The sequence below is a fragment of the Canis lupus genome, chromosome 3 (assembly GCF_011100685.1).
Source record: "Canis lupus familiaris isolate Mischka breed German Shepherd chromosome 3, alternate assembly UU_Cfam_GSD_1.0, whole genome shotgun sequence".
NCBI classification, from domain to species: Eukaryota; Metazoa; Chordata; class Mammalia; order Carnivora; family Canidae; genus Canis; species Canis lupus.
In genome coordinates this window covers 71,265,023-71,285,004 of record NC_049224.1, presented here as the reverse complement: position 1 = coordinate 71,285,004, position 19,982 = coordinate 71,265,023, and the positions used below count along the sequence as shown (strand labels likewise).

General features: G+C 48.3%; 1 protein-coding gene across 2 annotated transcripts in view; it reads right to left on the bottom strand.

The window, feature by feature from the left end:
- The window catches only part of STK32B (serine/threonine kinase 32B), a 385,550-nt gene that overhangs the window by 60,431 nt on the left and 305,137 nt on the right, over nucleotides 1-19,982 (bottom strand). For both annotated transcript variants that reach the window (XM_038533402.1, XM_038533403.1), the window contains exon 5: nucleotides 14,178-14,215. In XM_038533402.1, coding sequence (XP_038389330.1) covers nucleotides 14,178-14,215 — 38 coding nt within the window. The remainder of the gene's footprint in view (nucleotides 1-14,177; nucleotides 14,216-19,982) is intronic.

Genomic DNA, 19,982 nt, shown 5'->3' with positions numbered 1-19,982 from the left:
ACCTGCTGCAGCCTCTGGTGTGAGAACAAGCATCCATACACAGTCCCACACCGACTTGGTTTGGGTCTCAGCGTTGTTGACGTTGTTGGTCTTAGCTGTCTGACCTTGGGCAAATAACTTATTTTCCTCGTCAAGTGGGGAGGTTGACAACAAAGTACCCATCTGAGAGACTGTTTGGGAGGAGCCAGGGATTAATATATAGAAAATGGTTAGAGCGGTTGGCACATAAGAGGTAGGGAAGCTTCTTCTAAGTGTTTGCTCTTAGCAGTGTTATCCTGCCACGGTGTGGCTCAAATCCCATCGTCTCCAGCCAGGGGGAGTCTGCCCCTGGCACCCCCCCAGTCCCCATTTCTAATACTATCAAACAAATCCACAGTCCTATTGTTAACTGTGAGGTATGGGAGGGCTCAGCTTCCAAGCCCAGCGACCACAATGAGGAGCCTGAGCCCCTCCAATACGGTACTTTAAACAGGATGGAACTGGAGGGTATTATGCTGAGTGAAATACGTCAATCGGGAAGGACAAACATTATATGGTCTCATTCATTTGGGGAATATAAAAAATAGTGAAAGGGAATAAAGGGGAAAGGAGAAAAAATGAGTGGGAAATATCAGAAAGGGAGACAGAACATGAGAGATTCCTAACTCTGGGAAACGAACTAGGGGTGGTGGAAGGGGAGGTGGGTGGGGGGTGGGGTGACTGGGTGATGGGCACTGAGGGGGGCACTTGATGGGATGAGCACTGGGTGTTATTCTATATGTTGGCAAATTGAACACCAATAAAATATAAATTTATAAAAAAAAGAAAAAGAAAAAAGAAAAAGAAAAAAAATAAACAGGATGCGAGAGTGTGTGTTAATCCGCACTGTTACTAGCATTGTAATCACTGACTTCCCTTCTTGCAAATCACATGGTGAAGAACAATATCTCACTGCAGATAAGGCTGCACATTTTCCACATGATCAGTCCCAAGCCTCTGGGGAACTGTCTAGAATCATGATCAATTTTCAATCAGAGCTTTGTCTATGAGATACATTTACACTTTGCTCTGTGCACTGCTAAGATTTTTCTTCTAGCTTATTGTTTGTCTTTGGACTCTGTATACAGTGTCTCTTGTCATACAAAAGTTTTTAAATTTAAATAATAATTCGTTAATTTTAGGGCAGCCCCAGTGGCCCAGCGGTTTAGTGCCACCCGCGGCCTGGGGTGTGATCCTGGAGACCTGGGATCGAGTCCCATGTCGGACTCCCTGTGTGGAGCCTGTTTCTCCCTCTGCCTGTGTCTCTACCTTTCTGTGTGTGTGTGTGTCTGTCATGAATGAATAAATAAAATCTTAAAAAAAAGAATATGTTTATTTTATAGTTTGAGTAGATTTTCCTTGTAATTTTTACAGAAGCCTATTCTACCCCCAAGATTTTATACATCCTTCTATATTTTCTTATAATACTATATATCTTTTATATTTAAATCTTCCAACCATAGATATACAAAAATAGAATATATTTTTGTTGTAATATAATATAGCATTCTAATTTTATTTCTTCCAAATGGATAGCCAGTTGTCTCTATGGTATTTATTGAAAAATTTGGTCTTTCTCAATAAACTGTAATGCGACCTTCATTATATATCAAGTTCCACATATATGCAAATCTGCTTATGGATTCTCTCTTGTTTCACTGACCTATTGTTTACTGCTGGGCCAGGACTGGATTAGTGTAATTACAGTAGATTTGTAGGCTATCATAATATCCCATAGGAGTGATTCACCTGCTCTGATATTTCCTTCCAATGTTTTCTTGGTAACCCTCAGACGTTTATCCTTCTGAGATGAGTTGCATCCAGTTTTAGGAGATATATCCATTAAGATTTTGATAGGAACTATATTAATTTATACATTCATTTGAGAAGTGTGGACATATATATTTTTCTATCCAGGGTCATGCCTGGCTTTTCATTCAGATCTTACTTAATTCCTTCAAAATACATTTAGTGTTCCCTTCATTTAGGCCTTGTAAATTCCTGGGTACATTTACTCCTGCATATTACATAGTTTTGGTCACTTTTTCGGATGAGAATATTTTCCATTTCTTTTTCTACCTAGCTGTTTCCAGTGTAATAAAAAGCTACTGAGTTTTGCTTATTTATTTCCTATTTGGCTACTCCATTAATCTTCCATAGCAAAAGCTGTTATGTTATATCTCAAAATCCAATTTTCCCTTCTCAAAGGGCAATAGAATCTGTAGCTGGGTTCAGGACTATCCCACTAAAGGCTTCACTTTCCGACCTTCCTGCAGTAGGTGGTCACATGCCCAGGTAGTCTGGTATTTGCAACTAGCAGGATATTTCCTTTAAAAGAATTCTCATTCCCTCCTTCCTTCCATCTTCCTTACATTCTGTTGCCTGTTTTTTGGATTTGGCCAAATGGTTTTTGCCACACAGATGAGGAACAACATAGAAGGAGCCTGGGCCCCTCTGAACATCCATGGAGAAGAGATTGGACTTTATTTTTTTTAGTCTTTGAAAAGCAGTTCATTTGCTTCTTAATTTGCACAACCTTAATTAATTTTGATAGATTTTCAATTGAGCCCTTTGGGGTTTCTAGGCATAGAAGCATGTTATCCATACACAGTGATGGCTCTCTTTCTCTTGTTAGGGTGCTTGGGGCAGAGTGGTTAAGAATATAGTCTGGGGATTTGGACTGCCCAAGAATGAATGGCTGAGCTACTTTGGTGGGCACATGCTGTTTGTGGTCACCCATATCTCCTGTCTTAGCAAGTACTCTTCCCTGTACACCTGGCTTTGAGAGCAGGGCATGTGGCTCCATCTGGAACCAGTCAAGCTAATCTTATCCCTCTGCTCTGGCATCTGACTCAGGATTAGGCATATAACCTAACTGCAGCCAATGAAAATTGAGGAGATAATTTTCCAGAGAGTTCAAGAAATGAAGACTTTTCTGTCTTTTTTTCATGAGATACCTAAAGAGACATTCTGTCTTTGGCCAGTGTGATGTGGGAATATGAGCCCTAGAACTGTAAAAGCTAATCAGTAGCATAAATAAAGGCAGCCAAAGAAGCCTCTCCGTGGAGTGTTAGAGCTGCAAGCATAGAAGAGAAATGGTGCCAGAGCCTGATTAAACCCTACATGAAGCTGCTGCATCTACCAGACTTCTGCTATATAAGCTAAAAAACACCCTTTATTGTTTGGGGCCATCTGAATTCCTCTTTGCTCTTTTGCCATATGCTGCTGACTGGCATCATGGCCGATACAGCCACTTACTATGAGATCTGGACAGGTTATTTCACTCTGTAAGCTTCCGGTCCCTCATCTGGAGAGTGGAACTAATATTTAAGAAGTACATTATGGGGTAGTTGTAAGCATTAAACACAACAGTCTGGGACTGAGATGGTGACACTGAACAAGACCAGAGGATGGAGTGGTGATGGTGGGGGGTGTGGTGGAGAAAGCCACTGGACCACCAGGGAGGACTGTAGCTAGCAGAAGCTGCTGTCAGCACAGAGGCCGGGGGAGGGGCTGGTGAGGAGGTCAGAGAGAGAAAGTGGGTAAAGAGCTCAGTCAGCAAAAGGAGGGGCAGACCGTGCCAGGCCCCCAGGGCAGGGGAGAGGAGAGTGACCTTTACTTCAAGTGAGAGGGTTTTGAGAAGGAGCCACATATCTGACTCACTTTTGAATATCACTTTGACTGCTCTGAATGGCCACAGGGCCAAGGGCCAAAGCGGGAAGGCTAAGAAACAGGGAGAAGAAATGCAGCCCCTTGTCTAGTTTTAGCCACTGTTATGTAGGATCGCATAACGGGTATAGAATTGGTGCCAAATCTTATGTTCATCCCTGCAGTACTCTTGTCAGGAGGGTTTGACCACCTGTGTTGTTACAGAGACCTCAAGTTCCAAAGACCAGTGAGCTGTGCATGGTCACACAGCTGATCTGTGGGGAAGCTGCTGTTGGTCTCCAGCCTCATGCTGGGATGAGTGGTTCCCTCTGCCCCACGCTGCCCCTTGCAGAACAGAGCTGGACAGCCCTGCTCTTGCTCCCTCCCGGTCCTATGGGGGGTGGCGAGGGCTCCAGGGGACAGCTCTGCAGCAGACCCGCTGCGGCCCCCCACTGGGAATTCGCGCACAGCAGGTGTGACAGGAGGCAGGTACCACCTCTGGTTTCCGTGAACCGTGCTAATTGATGAGTTGTAACTTCCCAGTGAGCTTCCTTTAACAATTGAGTAAAGATGTGGGAAAGTGAAAATTAGTGCCATACAAGGTCTTGCGTGGGTTCCTTCTCAGGAGAATGGAAATTTACTACAAAATTTGCAAACATGCACTGAGTTTAGGCTATTTGCTTTCTGCGAGTTGAAACGTTCAAAACTCAGCAGGAGAAGGAGCTCAAGATGTTTGTGGTGTGCGACCCACTAGCACAAGTTTTAATACTGGTATCAATAATCAGTAATCATACGGCCAGCTCTGGTATGCATCCTGTACTCCAGCCACACTTCTTTCCTTTCCCCGGATGCACAGAAACTCGTCTCACTTCCAAGTCTTTGACAGTTCTTAGAATGCTCATCTGTCTCCTCTGCCTGGTAGACTTCTACTCATTATTCAAAACCTGGCCCCAGAATTATATTACTGGTGGATGTGCATCTGCCCTTTACTTGCATGCTTCCACCAACAGGAAGCTCACTACGCAGGGTATCTCTGACTGTGTCCTAGTTGGCTCAGGTTGCTATGACTTGACTGGGGGACTTAAACATCAAACATCTATTTCCCACAGCCCTGGGAGCTGGAAATCTGAGGTCAGGGGGCCAGCACAGGTGGATTCTTGGTGACAGCTCTCTTTCTGGTTCGTATGGCAAGTTTCTTGCCGTATCCTTATATGGTGGAGCGAGAGAAGGCTCTGTTCTCTTCCTGTCTTTATAAAGGCACCAATCATTGTGGAGGCTCCAATTCCAGGGTCTCATCCAAACCCGGTTACCTCCCAAAGGCCCCAGCTCCAAGTATCATTACATTGGGCAGGTGAATTCTAAGTGGGGACATGAGCATTCTATCCATAACAGACTGATTTAGGACTCTCCCCTGGGCCCTCAACTCCCCCAATGTGATTCCCATCCTAGCATCCACTGTAGCGTGTCTATCACCTTGTCTGTCTCCTGAAGGCTGGAAATCTACCCTTGCTCATATCTGTCTCCGGTATGTTAGTAACTGCCTGGCCTGGGAAAGGTATTCAAGTGTTTGTTGACAGACTGATTGACCAAATGAGAGACTGAATTAAAGAGATATGGTAAGCAAATCCCGTCACCATTCTTCATTCCCTGCTGCTAAAAGCCATCACCAGATTTACAGGAGTTGATGACACCCTATGTCAACTCTTGGCTATGAAGACCACAGCAGTGTCGCTTTCTCAGCCTGACCTCAGATGGTGGGACCAGCCACCCTCTCCAGGAGTTTTGTATTGACGGGTGCTAGTGTCAGGAGTTGTAACTGGGGCTATTCTCTGAGTATAAAAATACATGACAGCCATGTGACTTTCAAGGACTCTTGGCCATTTCTTCATTCAGCGACTATTTATGGAGCAAGTCCTGACTGCATCCTTCAGGGGAGGAGCTTGCAGCCACAATGCCAGGTACCTATGTCATGGACTTCGGGAGTGGGGTTGGTGGGGATTATGTGGTGCTGACGACTTGTCCACAGTCTCCCTCCCTGAGGCTACAATTGCCTCACCACCACGCAGTTACTCAGTGCTACCGGCGCTAAGGACTACCGCGTTGCAGGCTGGCTCTGCACCTCCCCGACAGGTTCCGGGAGAAAGCACCCAAAGCCTACTTGAATTTTGCTGCATTTTCATTTCCTTCCTCTGCAGCTACATTGCACAAACATCAATTTCTCTTCCACTGTGCCCCTTGCCTTCTCGTCTCCCCTTTCAGCCCCTGTAATGAAGGGGCTGAAATGCACTTCACCAAATGTGTCAGGGCGGTGCACTTATCTCACTGAGAACTACACCTGGGAGAAGATGGGGTCTGCTCTGAGGGCACGGTCAACCCAGAATGGCAGGCTGCATATTGGAGCCGAGTGAATTCTCTCTGGTTCTGTCCTCTGGATGCCTCACTTGGACACATTGCCATGCCTCCCTGTGAGCTCCTGGGAGTGGGTGCTGTGGTAGGGCCGGGGTGGGGGGTGGAGCTAGACCGAGAGTGCGAGTGGAATGCACTGTCTACACCAGGTGATCACCTTCTGCATTATTCCTTGCCTGTTTCCCTCTCATCAGACTTGAATTTGGAGGAACAGCTCTCATGAACTTAGGTGTTTGTAGGGACTCCATCATGCCTAAGCAGAGGTCAGTGTGGTGCTGCCGAAGAGAAGCAGCTGGAAGCCCCTACCTCCCTGGGGAAGAAGCCAGGGTGGATGAAAGCCACGGGAGGCTCTGGGCTCCTGCTGGTAATTATGATCCTCCTGAGATGTCAGTGTGATGTCACACTGGCCCTATTCTTCCACTTGGGATCACACTCCCTGGGCACTCTTCCCATCACTGAGCTTCATTGAGGTCATAATGAACTTATCACAGGACAACAGAAAAAAGAAAGAAAAAAAGAAACCAAAGCAAGTCCTGTGGCACAAGCTCATTCAGGCTTCATCGGCGGTAGCAGCCAGGCTGACTGTGTTAGAGCACGTCTGCCGAGCCGAAGAAATGGCCCTTTGGTTTGCTTCTGTTCCATGTGAATTGGCCTCCTCCCGTGTCTTGGTCACGGGGCAGGATCCAGGGCCAGAAACCATCTTTGGGCTCCAGGTCCCCCGATGTGCAGTGAATGGTGGGAAACAATGGTCGGGGACAAGAATCGTGACACTCCTGGGAGCTCCCCCTCTCACCCCCACCAGTTTCTGTCTCCCCCAGGGGTTGATGGAGATTTCATAAAGCACTCCCTGGCATTTGCAGCTTGGCTCATCTGATTCCCCCAGGGAATCCACCTCGACAAGGCTTCTGTGGGAGCAGTTCTCAACAGTTCTGTTTCTCCCTGATTTCTCTCCGCCAACCAGGTTTCTGGGTTAGCTCCTGCAGGGTGGCCACGGCCATCTGCCAATACATTCTCCTTCCACACTGTGCTGAGCATGTAATTTTATGCATTTGCATGAATTAATCACAATGAATACCATTTGCAGAGAGGTTTTCATAGCACTTTCTCAGCAGTGACCTGCTCTGTAGGACCAGGCTGGAGACCATCTCCTACACTTAGCATCCTGACTCTCTCCCTTTCTTTCTCTCTCCCTCCCTCCTTCCTTCTTTCCTTCCTCTTTTTCTTCTCTTTCGATCTCTTACCCTCTATCTTCCTCCCTTCCTTCCTATAGTTAACACAACGTTGTATTAGTTTCAAGTATACAACATAGTGGTTCAATAAGCTTATACACTGTGCTATGTTCACCACATTCCACTCCTTTCCTTGCTACTTCCTGTATCACAAGGGCCAGAGAGGGGGGATATGACATTTCCTGACTCTCTTGCAGCTAGGGGTCTCAATGAGATTTATGCTTTGCCAACAAGATGAACTCAGGAGAGGTTTGCAAGGTAGAAGGAAAGCAGAGTCTGTTTGGAACAGAGCCAAAGGAGGGACAAGCTGGGTAGATAGGGGTCTTTGCAGAGGCAGGATATTTGTTAAGGTGGCCACATCACCCATGTGAGCAGCTAGGAAGTGAGTGTCCAACTCAAGATCCTTAAGCCAGAATCCAAGCTTCAGGCAGGTTTGACCCACCACCTCCCTTCATCAAGTGGCTTTCTCTTGAGGGCACTGTAGCCCAGATGGGTACATGCACAAGGGATGTGCAGCTGCCCAGTGATGGAGCTGCCTCCACTCCAGGTCAGGGGATGGCCAGGTCACTGCATGGCCCACAGGTCACCCTCCCAGTCATTCTAGGATATAAGCCTCCCCTCCATACAAATGTACACCCTGAAGCCACGGGCCAGGCCACATGGGCTTCCAGCCTGGTATCAAACACTGCTCTGGAAACAGGGAGTTATTAAGATGATCATTTTTAGCAGAACAGGAATTTAGACTCAGTGTCAGCAGAGACACAGAAAGTCACAATTTCATAAGGAATGATTTTACCTCAGTAGATTCTTAGCCCTTCTCTACTCCTCACTGACCATCACCTCCCCCTGCCTTCAAGAGAGGTGGAGAGATGGTGTGAAGGGTCGTTTTGGGATGAACAGACTAGCCTTACACAGTTTAGCTTTGTCTGGGCAGGTGTGGGACCTCTCATCTGGTCTTCCAAGCTCTTGGTCGTATATGAGCATTCACTTACACAGCTTGGGTGTGGATGTGGGAGGTGAATCTTCCTCTCTCTGGGGTCTTGGAGTAGGAAACCCCTTTCAACTCATCCAAATGCAACCTTTTATCAGGAACAAAGGTGATATGTTGGCCCCTACCTGCCATCTCTTTGTTTTATTTTTTGTTAAAATCCTATATGTAGAAAATGGGGCTGTGATGGGTTGAACTATGTCCCCTCAGCTTCATATGTTGAAGTCCTAATTCCCATGACCTCAGAGTGTGACTTAATATGGGTAGGGTCACTGCAGATGTAATTGTTGAAGATGAGCTCAACCTAGGTGGGTGGGGCCCCTAATCCAGTAAGACCAGTGTTCTTATGTAAAGGGGACATTTAGACACAGACATGCACCCAGGGAAACACCATATGAAGTCTGGAATTATGTTGTCCCAGCCGAAGGATGGCCAGAAGCTAGCAGAGAGACCTGGAACAGGCGAGTCCCTGGCACCTCCGAGGGAGTGTGGCTCTGCCCCCCCCCAAGCATCCCCCACCACTACACCTTAACCTCAGACTTCCAGCCTCCAGCACAATGAGACAATACATTTCTGCTGTTTGAGGGCAGAACCTGTGGGACTTTGTACAGTAGCCCTAGGAAACTGAGACAGAGGTTATTTTTTGGGGGGGCTATGAGGGACTCCAGCGTTGGGTCATTAGGGTCTTAAGAACCCCTTCACCCCTGCATCGTGCTGCAGCAGAAACTTCTCTTCCCTGCAGCCTCCTGAAAAGAACCACATTACAACCTTCCCAAGGACACCCAGAATTTAAACCTCACTCCTGCACTCTGTCCTTAACTCTTGGAACCCCATCTAAATAATGACACTGCCAACAGTTCCTCCGACTTAGAAGCAACCCTGTTCTCCAAGGTGCCTGAGCACCTACCCCCCCACCCTACTTCCATCTCAGCCACTCCAATCCCTGGATCAGAGGCATCAGAAACAATACATGCCCACTCTCTTAATGCCTTGGTGTCCCTCCCCCCAGGCATGGTGGAAACAGCCTATAAAATGTTTCGACAAGGGGGAAGGGAGTGTCGATGCTGCTGGCTGGGGCCGTTTTGGGGGGTGCTCATCACACTTATCAACCAACATGTTTGCAACAGAGGATAGATTCTTTTTTTTTTTTCAGAGGATAGATTCTTTGAAACAAGTCCAGCTAATGAGTGTTCTAAACTACATCAATTAATAGGAAATTCGAGGTAGAGTGAGGCCAACGGATCAGGAGACAATTGCCATTGAAAAGATAGCTTGTTCCTCATCATTCCCAAGAGGACGGGGGCCATGTGGGAAAGTGCGGGGTCTGCCACAAGGAAGAAGGCAAAACCATGGGCAGGAGCCTTTCTGGTGGTTTCTGTGGAAAGGAATGAGTGAGGCAGGGCAAGCAGGTTCAGGACTGGCTGATCTGAATAATCTTAGGGGCTCTGAGGCACAGGGGGCTGTCCCCAGCTCTCTGGTGCCTGGCCTTGGGGTGACTGAGGCAGGTAGACAGTGGCCCTGATGTGAAGAAGTCAGGCATCAGAATTCAGGGAAAAAAGACAATGGTCGAGACAATGAGAAATTCACTCTGCTGGGGGCAGCTGCTGTGTGACCTGTGTCGCTAAAGGTGCACGTCGGTCTCTGAAGCCCATGTGAGGTACACACTTCACAGCCAGCGGTGGAAAGCCTAAACTGTGCGGGGGTCTTGGTGGTCTCCTGCGGTGGGGTGTTCTCACGTGCCCCCAATGCTCTGTTGACACCCCTCACGCTGCAGGACCCAGTGAAGCCCTCGCCCAATCCTTTTGCTATCGCTCAACCTCATCCCTGCCCTGTCCCAGCACTGACCCTGGGGGTTTGTTTTCTGTCCCTCCCTCATCCTGGGTTACACCTTAGAACCACCAGGGACCTTAAAAATCCCCTCCCCTCTCAGCACTCTCGCCTGCAAGATGAGTCACTTCTGTGGGTGGGGCTCTGCTTGGCACTTTTTACGGTTCCCAGGTGATAGGAGGACAGCCACCATACAGCCACTGTCAGCCCTGTCCTTTGGGTCAGCTGGCACAATGGGTGGCCTGTGGCAGGTCTGCAGAAATGAAGGGATCGCTTTCCTGAATTCACAGATCAAGGGCTACAGCATCAGTGAACTTTGAATGAGGGCCCTCAGGTACACCCAGGGCAGAAATGTTGGTTTTTCTGACTCTCTTCTTGACTCTTTGCTCCTCTTTGGAGAAGCGGAGCGCCCCAGATGGAAAGGACCCCCGGGCCGTCCTGTGCAGGCAGCGCTTCTGTTTCCACCTGCCTCTTCCTGATGGTGGTGTTAACTGCCACAACCCCGCTCTGTCTCAGCCATCTAGCCGTGTGCCGTGCAGTCCCCCACCCCCTGCTCTAGGTTGGCTCATGACTTGCTTTGCCCACTGGGATGGGAGTTAATGTGACACAGGTACAGACTTGAAGGGTTGGGTTTTCCATGCTCTTGTTTCCATGTGGGGCTGGCCTGCCAGAGGGGGAGTGATGAGAATCAGGGCTGCATTATCCGGCCAAGGTTAAGGTTTACCTGCTGGAAGCAGGCAACCCTCAGATGTGAGGACAGCTTACATCACCAGAGCTGCCTGGCTGATCCCACCCGACCTCAGTCTTAGGAGCAAGCTCTGCCTACAAGAGCTTAACCCCACAGACTTGTGAGCTTACTAGATGCTCCCTGCTTACACAGTAAAGGCATGTGATTATTTGGAGCCTAACTGTCCCAATAGAAAAGGATGCAACCTTTCCCCTTCCCTTTGCAGCTTTAATCCCCATGCCCTTGAGCTGTGTGCCCTCAGCCCTAACATACACAACCCTTCTTTCCACACTTCCATAAGATGCTCTTTCTTCCTTCAACTTCATTTACCCTTGCTCTGCTTTTGCTGCCGGCCAAGAGACCCCAAATCTCAGAACAAAATCACAGTGCCTGTGGGAGAAGATAAAAGCCCGTCTGAAGGATCAGAAAGGACAGCAGATGCTGGTGGAGCAGAAAAGCTTGTACGAAAGCCTTGGGTTTTGTGTAACCAGAAGAACTTGAATGTTATTACTAAAATATTAATGCTTTTATTTAATTATGTTCCTATTTCATTGTAAACACAGCCAACCAACTTGATCTCAGAAAAAGGAGTCAATGAAAGCCATGATCAAACTCCTTAAATAACAACACATAGCATCTGTTTTGTAAACTTTTTTGTAACGCAATTAACGGAAAGGTTAAGGGGATCTAGTGCTCGTCATGGAGACTATGGTTACTAATACTGTATTGTACTTTTGAAATTTGCTAAGGAGGTAAATCTCAAGTGATTTCAGCATACGCGACATGGAAAGGTTAACAACGTGAGCTGATGGATAGCTAATTAATGTGATTGAGGCAATCACTTCAAAATGTATACATATATACATTAAGTCATAGTGTATCCTTCTAAAAATCACTTTGTGCAACCTAGTGTATACAATTTTTATTTGCTAATCACATCTCAATAGAACTGGAGGTAAAAAAAAAAAAAAAAGGCAACAATGATTTAAAAAAAAAAAAAAGCTGATGAGTGGCCACAGGCTCCTGGGGAGAACTCTTGTGTGTTCTATGAAGAATTCCTTGCTCCTAAATATCCCTTCTTCATTGCCTGAAAAGGCACTCAATGAACTCAACTAAAGTTGAGGAGAGGGGGAATGAGTCACTCACTCTTTAGTATGAAATAATGTTTCAGCGCCGTCTCCCAACACTGAGAAGAGGCAGTCCCATGAAATAGGAGCTTATAGAAGAGTGAGGAGGGGGTGTCCACAGGCCCTTGGTGAGTGTGTGGGATGTTGTGAAGCCAGAGGCAGGGATGAGACACCGTGAAAGCCAATGGGGAGGGGCAGAGGATCGGGCACTCAGAGAGGTAGGGGGATGTCTGGAAGGAAAGTGGAAAAGGGGTGAGTAGAGAGGTGAGAATAAGTGTAGAAGAGTAGGGAAGGGCTGGATAGAGATCCAGAGGTCAGGAATGAGGAAACACAGGGGAGGATACCTGCCCTTGTCCTGGTGTGTAGTGGTTCCAGGAGCCCAGAGGCCAGGGGCTGGCAGGATTGGTCATGAACCAGGGAGCCGACACAGGCCTGGGGCTCATTTCCTCATAGATGAAATGGCTGAATTATTCCTATTGAGCTATGTTCCCACTTTAATTTTGCTTCTGGAAGATATCCAGGGCCCTGGAAGGTCTTTGCCCAAAGGTCTCTATCATTTGTTGGGGCAGACCCCTGCCTTCTGGGACAGCCCTGCCATGTGTCCTGCATAACAGGCCTGTGCCCCTTCTCACAGCCACCTCACCTGCTACTGTGATGCAGCCACTCTGACCCGAGCAGAGAAGGGACAGAGAGAGGGTGAGTAATAGAAGCCTGCCCGAACACCATCTATGTCCTGATGTCATGCTGGTGGCTGACCTTCACAGTCTTGTCTTTCACCTTCACCATGCCTGCAGGGGCACACTGTTTCTGTTACTGCTGGGAAAGCCAAAACTCAGATAAGGGGAGAGACTGGCTTGAAGACACACGGATAGTTGGCGGGGGGGTCAGCTGAGCTCCACATCTGGAGATACTGACTTGTCTATGCTACCTGGGGATCAGCTGATTTGCTGATCAGCTCTACCCAGGTTCCTTGGCAACCTGAGGTCATCACTGGCCTTCCATTCTGGGGGCACAGGAATTTCAACGCACTGCCCTAAAGCATCCAAGCTGGTTTCAGCTTCTAGCATGAGATTCCAGACAAGATTCCACCACTCCCGCTCCACCCCTGAGACCAAGGAGCTCACACAATAGATAGGATTCCCCGACACACACTGGTGACACATACGGGATCCTAGAGGGACTTCTGGAAGGAACCCTAGGCTGCAGCTGCTAGAGGTGGGGGCGGTTCAGAGGAGCCTTGTAGAAGACTCATCCCTGCAGACTCATCCCTGCATGATGCAGCAGCACTTCAGGAAACTCCCCAGCTGCTCACTCCATCCCATCCTCCAGAAAGCCCTTGGTGGATGAGGTCCCCAAAGCAATGCCAGTGAATTTAGCATTCAAGGCTGCTTGAGTGATGGTTCAAGTGATGGTTACCTGCAAAGCTGCTCTAGACTGTCAAGTCAGCCAAGCTATGTGTTGTCGGGCCATGACCTAGACCTATGGTCCTGACTGTGATGGGCATCACATCCCTTGGGGCAAGCCAAAACACAGAGTCTGGGGCTTGCTGAAACAAGGCAGGGAATGGCCTTTGATTCTTATCAAGTCCCCCAAGGGATTGCAATGAGACCAAAGTTGGACATAGTGCCTGGCTTCTCAAGGTGTGGTCCATTGACCAGCAGTGTTGGCTTCACCTGGGAGCTGTTAGAGATGCAGAATCTAGGCCTCACCTCAGATCTACTGAATCTGGGTCTGTATGCACATGAAGGCTTGAGAAGCCAGGAAGAGGGAAGGCTTAGTGGATTACTGCTTTTTGGCTTGCTAGGCATACACAATGCCATTTGATCCCCATGATAATCTGGAAGGTAGACACCATTTTATGTTTCATAGAAGATGACAGTGAGGTTCAGAGAGATAAGTGACTTTTTTGAAGCCAAGGGTCTACAGAGTGGGGAGGTGTCCAGCCCTTCCTTTCATTTCTGCCTCTGCCCTGTCATCCTCACACCAGGATGCAAGCAGTTATGCCTTTAGCCATGAAACCTTCAAATATATTGGACTTGACTCACTGCGCAGGACACAGACCAGAAATCACACAGATATGCATCCACCAGAATTAAACAAAACAAGTTCTAGTCACCCCTCAAATCCAACTCCTCAGGACCCCAGTTCCGCAGAACCTCAAACTTCCCACTGAAAGAGTCTCTGGAAGGCATGTATAACAGGCTTACCGTGTTCATCCAGCAATATGTTGTCTGGCTTGATGTCTCTGTAAGAGAAAACAAATAGGCTGACAATGTGATTCCTATTGATGAGCACAAGACAAATATGACGCTTGGGGATAAATGCCGGACAACATCCAGAGTGCCCGTCTCTCCCTTGGCATGAAGGGTGAGCCCAGGGAGCAGAGGAGTAGTTATGATAACACAGTGTCTGTGTTCTTGCTTCTTTCTTGTTTCCCAGAACTGCAAGTAGACTGTGTGAATACTTTCCTCCTGAATATTCTTGACGATTTCTGATTTTGAGACGTCTAGGGGTGTGTATGTTCATTGAGCACCTGGTCTCTGCCAGCAGGTATAGATGCGTCCCCTTTCCCCTGATGTAATGCCGCCCTCCTACATTGTTAAGTCAGCCTCCCAGGGGTTACACTCTCTGCTCTAAAGACATAGGAGGAGGCTCAGGGAAGGTTGGCAACTTGTCCAGGTCAGAGATCAGTCGCACTCAGCCCTCAGTCAGTTTTTGTATGATCTGTGAGCCAAGAGCTTTTACATCTTTAAGGAGTTAGAAAAACAAAACAAGACACACATAAAAAGCAAAAACAAAAGGATGTACAGCAGAGACTAACATGGCTCTCCAAGCCTAAAATATTAACTGGAGAAAGTTTGCTGATCCCTTTTTAGGGTAGGAGCTGGGGACTTTCTGGAAAGTTCTGCTCTACATCACCATTAGAGCAAAAGGCTTCCAGCTCCAAGTTGTGCTCATTCAAGGCAGAGGTTTGCTTTCTTCATTTCTGCAACACATGCCTAGCACGATGCCTGTCACTAGTAGATGCTGTCAGGGAAAAATCAGAGTGGGACAGCAGTCAAAGTGTAAGAACAGACGGTACTCAGGACAATTTCAGAAGGGGAAAATTGTCCGCAATTCTGTGCACAGCATGGACAAGGGGGAATGTACAGTCCAGGAGCAGGTGGGGGTCGTGGATGCAATGTTACTAACTGGAAATATTCAGTAGAGAGGGAGCTCTGGCTAAAGGCACCCCAGAGGATTCTTTCTTTCTTTCTTTCTTTTTTTTTTTTTTTAAATTCTTACTTATTTATTTATGAGAGACACAGAGAGAGGCAGAGGCAGAGACACAGGCAGAGGGAGAAGCAGGCTCCATGCTGGGAGCCCGATGTGGGACTGGATCCTGGGTCTCCAGGGTCACACCCTGGGCCGAAGGCAGACACTCAACTGCTGAGCCACCCAGGCATCCCACCCCGCATAGGATTCTTGCTGAAAGCAGGCTGGGGCTCCTGACGTCGCCTGGGGGATGAGGACCTGACCGGGGACAGGGTGGAGAGGGGTTCTGGCTAAACCGACATCACAGGTCCTCACTAAGACGGAACAGTGCAGGGATGAACAGCAAAGCCCAGAAGTTGAGGCCTCATTGCAAAAGCACTCAGAAGAGCCTGGATGAAGTCTGGTTGAGGAGAGAGAGGAAATATGGTTGAGAGAGGATGGAAGAATGAATGTAAAAAAAAACAAAACAAAACCCAAAACTCAACTGATACCTTCAGCCCTGATTTACTTACCATTAACTTGTATACACTTTCCTAAGCTCTGTATTAAAATCACAGACTTGAGAAATGCAAACCCCACGCACTCATTTATAATAAATATCCAATCTTCTGAGACTAATGACAGCTTGCTTCGAAATAAAAAACATTTGCTCCTGAGTTTATCAAATAGTAATTCTACCTGAAATGCACTGCGGTTATTTGTAATCATGTGATGCAAGGTCTATGGCTTTGGGGATGAAAGAAACACTCAACCTTTATATTTAAATTTTTATTTTCATGGTGAATTTTCAAGCCATGAATATTGAGGAGCATTAAGCAAATGCCCCGCCCCCCACCTTGCTGCTGCTGAGTTCACAAAACATCCACAGTGAATAAAGATGATTTCTGAGTCCCCATGGGGGAAATGAGTTGGAGAACTTACAAAATTAAAACAAAGGGCAGAAGACCCAGAGTCAAAGGTTAGAGCATCAAACCAGCAAGTACTTGGCCCTGTGCTGGGAGCTTCCCCAGAGGGCTCTCAAGAAAAGGGGAAATAAGTACTCATCATGTATGGAGACATAGCAGCAAATGTTTTTGTTTTTTAAATTTAATTTAATTTAACTTAATTTAATTTAATTTAATTTAAATTCAACTAATTAACATATAGTGTAGCATTAGCTTCAGAGGTAGAGGTCAGTGATTGATTAGTTGCATACAACACCCAGTGCTCATTCCATCTCTTGTCCTTCTTATTGCCCATCACCCAGTTACCCCATCCCCCCACTCCCCTCTTCTCCAGCAACCCTCAGTTTGCTTGCTGTGATTAAGAGTCTCTTATGGTTTTTCTGTCTCTCTCTTTCTCTGATTTCATCTTATTTTATTTTATAGCAATCCTGTAATGCTTGGCATGACCTTGTTTGGGGCGTGGGGAGCAGGGACGAGGTGGCCATGGCCCAGGAAGCATGAACCCCAAAATGTTTGCAAGGACCACGACGGGAAGCCACAGCCTCCTCTGATGCTAAAGGTGCCCTCTTGGGGGCTTTACACCTGCCTCCTTTTCTACTTCCCCCTCTTCCCTCACTGTCCCTTCTCCCTTTCTCCTTCCTTCCCTCCCTCTCTCCTCCTCCTCTTCCTTTTCTTTCCACCAACATTTTGCGAAGGGGCCCAGAGAGCTGAGGCTGCAGAGGCTCCGGACACAGCCCCTCCTCGTCCCTCCACTGCGGAAGCTCAGAATCCATGGGAGCTGTGGGGGCCGGGTGCCATGTGCTGGAGTGGCACAGATGCTGCAGTGCAGGGGTGAGCACCACAGGAGGGGGCTACTGGGGAACAAAGGGACCAAGGCACTGGGACAGCAGGGATCAGGGTGTCAGAGCCAATCTGAGGTTGGGGGTAGACCTGAGGAGAGGTGGCCCGGTGGAGTGGGAGTGAACAGTCCCCCCCACCAAGATTTCATGTCTACCTGGGACTTGAGAATGTGACTTTATTTGGAAACAGTCTTGCAGATGGAATTAAAGATCTCAAGATGAAAGCATCTTGGGTTTAGGGTGGGTCCTCAATCCAATGGCTTCTGTCTTCATAAGGGAGAAGAGGGGGAGTTGGACACACGGACATGAAGGACAGAAGAAGAGCTAGGGAAGACAGAGGCAGCCACTGGAGAGATGTGGGCATAAGCCCAGGAGCGCTCGGAGGCACCAGAAGCTGCAAGAAGCAGGAAAGGATTCTCCCTGGAGCTTTCGGAGAAGCATGGCCTGGCTGACACTTTACTTTCAATCTTCTGGCCAGAAGTGTGAGACAATAAATTTGTGTCATCCTACACCACAGATTTCGTGGTGATTTGCTGCAACGGCCACAGGTAGCTAACACAGGCGGCATCGCAGGAGGGGAGCTGATGGAGGAAGCTGGCCAATCTCAAGTGGCAGCCTGGGTACCCCACAGGCCCGCACCTGGATGGCAAGTCAGTCACAGACAACCCAGCAGTACTCACTTTGCAAATGAAGCAGCAGACTCTGGAGAGGGCGGGTCATTTGACCTGTGATGCTTCCAGCCTAGGGAAGGGGACAAATCTCCCCCTCAAGATTACATCATACCAGTCTTTGCAGGCTGGAGTGAGGGATCCTCCCCTGCTGGCTTTTAAGACGGGGACTGTCATGGGTGAGCGGCCTACAGGGGCGGCAGGTGCCTCTAGCAGCTGAGAGCCAGCAAGTAAACGGGCAGCTGGGGCCTGCTGCCACCAGGGACTGCGTTCTGCCCACAGCCATGGGAGCTTGGGAGAGGCCCAGAAACGGGTGCAGCCCCTGGGCACCTGGACTGCAGCTCTGTGGCATCCTGAGCTGAGCAGCCAGCGGAGCTGTGCCTAGATCCCGACCGATGGAAGGCGAGCGCGTGAACATGGGTTGGTGTAACCTGCTATGCTGGCGGCTATTTGTTATGCAGCAATAGAAAAAGTGCTACGCTAGCTGTATGATCTCGGGCAATTTGAGCCTCATTCCCTCCTCTGGAAAATGCAAACAACCCCTCTCTGACTCTTGCAGGGAAAATACAACAAGGTGTATTTTGCTGGCACGGCTCCCACGCTGAAGAAGCGCAGAAAGGACAGGTCACCATCCTGCTGTTGAAATGGAGCTGGGGAGCACTCAGGAAAGGTGCTTTTGGGAAAGTGAATTAGATGTCCTTTGAGGCACCTGGCTGATTTTTTTTTTTTTAAGATTTTATTTATTTATTCATGAGAGACACACACACAGAGAGAGGCAGAGACATAGGCAGAGGGAGAAGCAGGCTCCATGCAGGGAACCCCATGTGGGACTCGATCCAGGATCTCCAGGATCACACCCTGGGCCAAAGGCAGATGCTCAACCACTGAGCCACCCAGGTGTCCCCTGGCTGACTCTTGATTTTGGCTCAGGTCGTGATCTCAGGGTCACACAGGGCTCTGGGCTCAGTGGGGAGTCTTGCTCTCCCTCTTTCTCTGCAGCTCCCCCAACCTCACGTGCACACCCTCTGGGGACTTCCCCCCCTCTCTCATAAATAAATAAATAAATAAATAAATCCTTTTTTTTTAGAAAAAGGATCTCTTTCAAAGAAGACTCACCAGGCTGACTCCAGCAAAGCCGCACAGAGAAGCCAGAGAGCTTGAGTCACTTGGGATTTAATAAGAATAGCATTTTATGGGCAGAGGATCTTATCAGAGCCACAGGGTCGCGGGTTTCAGGGCCATTCCCTCCAGCTCTATTTTTCTCATTGATGGTATCTCAGCGCTAGCGCGTCATCCTGTTCCAAATGGGCTCCTGCGTTCAGAAGGCGCATTAGGAGCTCTGCGTGGATGGAAGGCTGTGACGATGTTTTCTGAGGACAGGCCCATAATTTCAGAGCCGGGCAAACTGGCACTTTGATGGAAAGTATGCAGGCGAGGCTATAAAACCCGGTTCTTGCTCTTGAATTATTCTCCAGCCCCCAAATAAAACAAAGCATAAAATGTCAGCTGGGCTATTTAAAAAAAAAATAGCACAGAAGTGGCTCTGATCTCAACTGCAAGGGAGGGCGGTGAGGACATTTCTGCAAGTGTCCCTTTGCAGGCGCCTTGGAGTATCCTCCGTCACCAATCTTACGTAGCAATAAAGACAAAACGTGGAGAAGAGCCACATTTGTGAAATGAAAGCTGTGGCTATCTTACCACCCGAGGAAGGGATGCGCAGTTGGCGAGTGGGAGGTAGCAGGTGGAGGTGGGCAAAGAGGAGTCCTGAGCCTGCCTCTTGCTGGCCCCGTGGTCTTGGCACACCGCCCGGCAGGGGCTCGGCTTCCTCACTCCTAGTTGGATGATGCACACCACATGCGGTTGTGGCGAGGCTTTGTTGGCTTTGGTCATCTTTATTCAGTCATGGTGTTAAAGCACCTCATGTACATCCTGTTACAGAAACCTACCTTTATTGTGTTTTAATTTAATTTTTTTTTATTTGAAAGAGAGAGGCATGAGGGGGGTTAGAGGGAGGGGGAGGAGCAGACTCCCCGCTGAGCAAGGGAGCCTGTCATGGGGCTCCATCCCAGGACCCAGAGATCATGACCTGAGTCGAAGGCAGACACTTCACCGACAGAGCCACCCAGGCGCCCTAGTGTGTTTTAATACATACATTCAATGAGCCAGTCGTCTGATCCAGAAATTTCTGTGGCTCCCCACTGTTCACCAATGAATAGCACGGAGGGCACCAGGGCAGCTCTGGGCAGAGGGAAGACAGGCCTTGCTGGAGCAGTCGGCAGAGGCTGTGGTCAAGGGAGATGAGTTTA